General features: G+C 38.6%; 1 protein-coding gene across 1 annotated transcript; it reads right to left on the reverse strand.

Annotated features, from left to right (window-relative positions):
- Positions 1–206: 206 nt before the first annotated feature.
- On the reverse strand, positions 207–2,274 carry LOC116259156 (UDP-glycosyltransferase 83A1-like). The gene is made up of 2 exons (XM_031636825.2): positions 1,740–2,274; positions 207–1,285 (listed from the first exon to the last, which is right to left on the reverse strand). The coding sequence occupies exons 1-2, from the start codon at positions 2,224–2,226 to the stop codon at positions 375–377; spliced, it is 1,398 nt and encodes a 465-aa protein (XP_031492685.1). The 5' UTR covers positions 2,227–2,274; the 3' UTR covers positions 207–374.
- Positions 2,275–4,663: the final 2,389 nt, after the last annotated feature.

Consider the following 4,663-nt stretch of genomic DNA (forward strand, 5'->3'; position numbering starts at 1 on the left):
TCTAAACATGGTATTCTCATACTCATTGATTGGAGGGACACTTGTTTATAAATACTCATGGGTGGAAGATATACACACATATATATATCTATACACACACACACATATATATATATATACATATATATATATATATAGTAAAGAAATTTTAAAAAGGCTGGTGTCAGCCACATATGGTTCGGTTCCTCGGTCCAGACAAGAAAAAATTTTGAGTCCAAGCATCCAGGTCCTTAATTTTAACCTTGGCTTATAGCCATAGAATTACACAAGTTTTAATAAACAATCATAGAAATCATACACATCTTTTACAGTTGAAACAGCACTTGTTAAGATACCATAAGAAAACAATACACACTTATTTGCAAACAATAAACTTAATGCTCCAAACTGCTCATTTTCCCCTTTTTCATCATGTCTACAAACCCTTCGAAATTCCTAGCAGAAGCACCGCCCTTCATGGTAGCCTTCTTTCCCTTCTCTTCCAAGTGGGTCAACCTCTCCCTTATTCCTTCATCGTTTATCACCAACTCCAGCTTCTCCCTGATTTCTTCTTTTCCAACAGTCCCGTCATCCTCCTTCTCCAACTCCAAGCCCACCTTCCACACCTCAACTATGGCGGTCTGGTTAAGAAACTGGTCGCCAAAGTAAGGCCAACACAACATGGGGACTCCATTGCTCACTGCTTCCATGGTCGAGTTCCAGCCACAGTGAGTCAAGAAACAGGCAACCGAGGGATGAGAGAGTACTTCCTTTTGTGGGGCCCATCCAACAATAAGTGCACGCCTTCCAACCCGTTCCATGAACCCTTCCGGATAGGCAGCACCACCGAAACTGCCCATGATGTCAGGTCTAGAGACCCAGAGGAATGGCCGGCCGGTGAGCTCAACCCCGATGGCGAGTTCGCCAAGTTGGTGCTGGCTAAGCACCGTGGTGCTTCCCAGTGAGACGTAGATGACTGAGCAAGTGGGTTGCTGATTGAGCCAGTCGATGCAACTCCAATCCTCGGCCCAGATTGAAGATGGTTGGTGCTTGGCTTTGTTGGCTGGAAGAAGAGGACCGATTGGAATTGCATTGTTGATGAGATCAAGAAATGGCGACTCGAGCTCCTCAAATGTGTTGCAGAGTACGTGACTTATGCCTTTCATGGACTCGCTGGACTTCTCAACGCACTTGAAGAAAATCTCTGTGATTTTGGTGTCTTCAAAGGGCAACCATAACAGGTGAGCTGACCGGAAGGCAGGTACTCCTTCGGAAAGCTGAACCATCTTGTCACCTGTTTGAAAACCTGTTTACCAGTCAAAAATCTCCGTAAGGGGCCTTTGATTAGGTTATAATTATAGAATATAGAATTAAAATTTAAGATACCAAAAATAGTCCATGTATTTTATAAGAGATTAGGAATTAAATAAGATGAAATACTCATCTTACGCACCTAAAAATAATGTTCACGAAAAAAATATGTGAAATTTCATGGCACATAATTACTCTAATAACTAATAGCAAACACTAAATGACAGGAACAGAACCAGGAGAGGCGGCAGTAGGCCTTGGCCAGCCTACCCCCTCCACACCACAAAATTTTTGTTTTAAAAAATTTATATTTAAATTTCTTTAAATAAAATCATTTATTTGATATAAAATTTAAAAAATTAAAATTTTGAAACTGTAGTTTGACAAAACAAGGAAACATAAACATGCCAAACATCCAAATCATTTGCTCAAGAATAGTAACCATTTACCATTTTCATCGATGACTCCATCTTCAATAAGCATTGGAATGTTGAGGAGAGTGGCCAGTGTCCAGGTTGAGGCAGTCCAGACGGCAGCTCTCGGAAGGTTGAGCTTCTCGGCAACATCAAACAGAAAACCCATTGCCCCATCGGCAATTACAAACGTAATCTTCTCTTCATCCTTCTCATTGATCTTCAGTACGAGCTCCTCCATGAAACTCGGAATGGCGTTCATTGAGCTAGACAAGAGTTTGCAGGCATCTTTGCGGTCGTCATCTGTGGATAAGCCGTCAGGTATGGTTACCAGCCGGATTCTTCCGGCGTAGTCGCTGCTAAAGTTTTCAGGCAGTGCTGCCTTCACTTGTCTGTGTGTGTACTCAGTGTAGACGAAGGTAACAAGAACACCATGATCGGCCAGGTGATGAGAGAGCTCCATGAGAGCTGCTACGTGGCCTTGCCCACAGAAAGGGACGACCAGAGCGTGAGGAACAGCCATTCTTCTTCTGCGTCCTCTTTGCAAACGTCTCTTCTGCAACAAAGCCTACTCTCCATCTCCTTTTCTCTCCCTCTCTTTTATAATTGCAGATTCACCAACATGTGCAGTAACTGCGAACTTACCATTCTCTGTCGGTCGTAGAACTAACGGCAACAGCTGAATCAAATCAACAACGATGTCATTTCTTCACGAAAAAAAAAAAGGCTCCATGTCCACGTGACACACGTACGTCGAAAGAAAAAGGGACATTTTTTAATTAGTAAAAAAAATATTTAATTTTTAAGTCTTTTTATTATTTTTTGCCTTAAATTTGTTTGTTAAACAAGACTATTATTGTTATTAATAATATTGGCATATTAAATTTTCATGCACCATTTAAATTAATGTTGAGCATCCAGTCGAGTACCAGGTACCCAGAGCCCGACTCTAAGCTCAGGTCTAATACTTGAAATGAAAAAAGAGGGCAAATACTACAAACCCTCATTTTTTTTTGTCCCAAAGGGATTGGGTTTCACATTCAAATTCGTGGGCAACCATAGTGTACCTTTTTCGTGATGGTGTTGTTGGCATGAAAGCGAGTACGCCTACCTTTTCAGAGCTGCTTCCAACTCGCACTATGGTGCAGAAGGTGCCCTGAAGATTAGGAGTGTGAATCATATGAGTTGAAAAGGGTCCCATATTGTTTGGAGGGCAGGGCACATGCATGGGTGGAATCAAAAATTTTTTATGAAGTAGACCGAGTTAAAGTTTATAATTTTTTTCAAAATTTTTATATAAGACAATTAAAACTTTTTAAATTTTACATGTAATTTTTTTTTTAAAGAAAATTGGGATAGGGACCTTACCATTACCTATCGTCTGAAAAGCTGTTCCTTTCAATAATTATGTTTCCATGGTCGCCTTTCAATCGAAAGGCTGCAAGCTGCTGGAAGAAAGATACTACGGAGATAAATTGAAAGCAGACTTACTGCATACTTTTTTAAAAATGATAAAAATGACCTACAATTCATACTACACCGCATGCAAACGATTAATAATAATTGATTTGATGAAAGCACATTGAGTCTTCCCCACAATTGTTCTCAGCATGTCTACATTCTATTCACCATAACTTTAACAATCATCTTAAGGTGGCCGTTACACAAAGCTATGAGTTATATTTAAAATAAAGTAAATAAAAGAACATTATGGGGTCATGGTCAGTAGGGACGGAGCTAAATTTTTTTTGTTAAGGGTCAAACTATAGTTTCAAAATTTTAACAAGGATTGAAATAGAAATTTTCAATTTTTTTATATATGTTAAACTAAAATTTTTTACATTTACATATAAAATTTTAAAGTTTTTAAAATCTAAGTTGGGGTTGGGGGCCCCCCCTGCCACCCACCCTTCCCTTCGCCCCTGATGGCTACGGCTGGGCACTTGGTAGGCCTGGCCTGATCCAAAGTCGAGCTTGGCTCAGGCCAACCCGATTTTAGTAAAAGAATTTTTTTAAAATATATAGATTTAATATATAAACATATATTTATAGTAAAAATATATATATTATCAGGCCGAGTCGGGTCCAATCGAGCCAGCCCAACAACTTCTTAGTAGTAGTGGCTCAATTTATTATTTTTTTAAATTTAAAATATATAATACATATTTATAAATAAAATATATAAATTTAATTTTTGAGAGAAAGATTTTGGGCCCAAGCCAAAGCTCAACCTCATTTAGTCTGGGGCCCAATGTCCACCCTTATTTATTAGGCTGGCTCCACGTCCAATTTTTTGAGCCGAATGGGGGTCTCAGTTGGTCTAGGTACTGAGTACCTGTTAGGTACTGGTCTCCTCTATTAGGCCATTCTACCCTTACACAAGCCTACATGTGGCTCCCTTCCTATAACTGATGGTACAAAACCAGGCGAGCCCTTTTATAACACAATATACTAGTTTTCAAAGAGATAATATGTCTTCTTCTTCTATTGTGATGGTCAAATAACTATCAAGATGTATGAGACTCAACATATGTGTTTATATCGTCTCTTCACTGGCCATACTTAGTCAAGGCAACGTTGGTTGTAGATCATGAGTATTAATGTGTTTGCTCAATTTAACCACAATAAAATAGTAGAAAACCATCAAATCATACTACACGAATAGTCTAGTGAGCAAGAAAAGTATTTTATCCTATCACTAAAAAAAAAACTCCTACCACACTTCAACTTGTGTATCAGTGGCCTCCTAGACTCCTAAAGTTTGATTTGTTTTAGTAAAAGTGTTGGAGGCCCTAGACTTCTAAGGTTTGATTCGGAAATGTGCCACCATTTATATCCTATAGATCGATGTAATTCACTTTTTAATGTTAAAAAACTAATTGATGATTCGCATGAAATTGTTTTTTATCTAAAAGTTATATATTTACACGACATTTTGAACTTTAATAATTAAAAAAAGA

This window comes from Nymphaea colorata, chromosome 8 (assembly GCF_008831285.2).
Source record: "Nymphaea colorata isolate Beijing-Zhang1983 chromosome 8, ASM883128v2, whole genome shotgun sequence".
Taxonomy (NCBI): domain Eukaryota; kingdom Viridiplantae; phylum Streptophyta; class Magnoliopsida; order Nymphaeales; family Nymphaeaceae; genus Nymphaea; species Nymphaea colorata.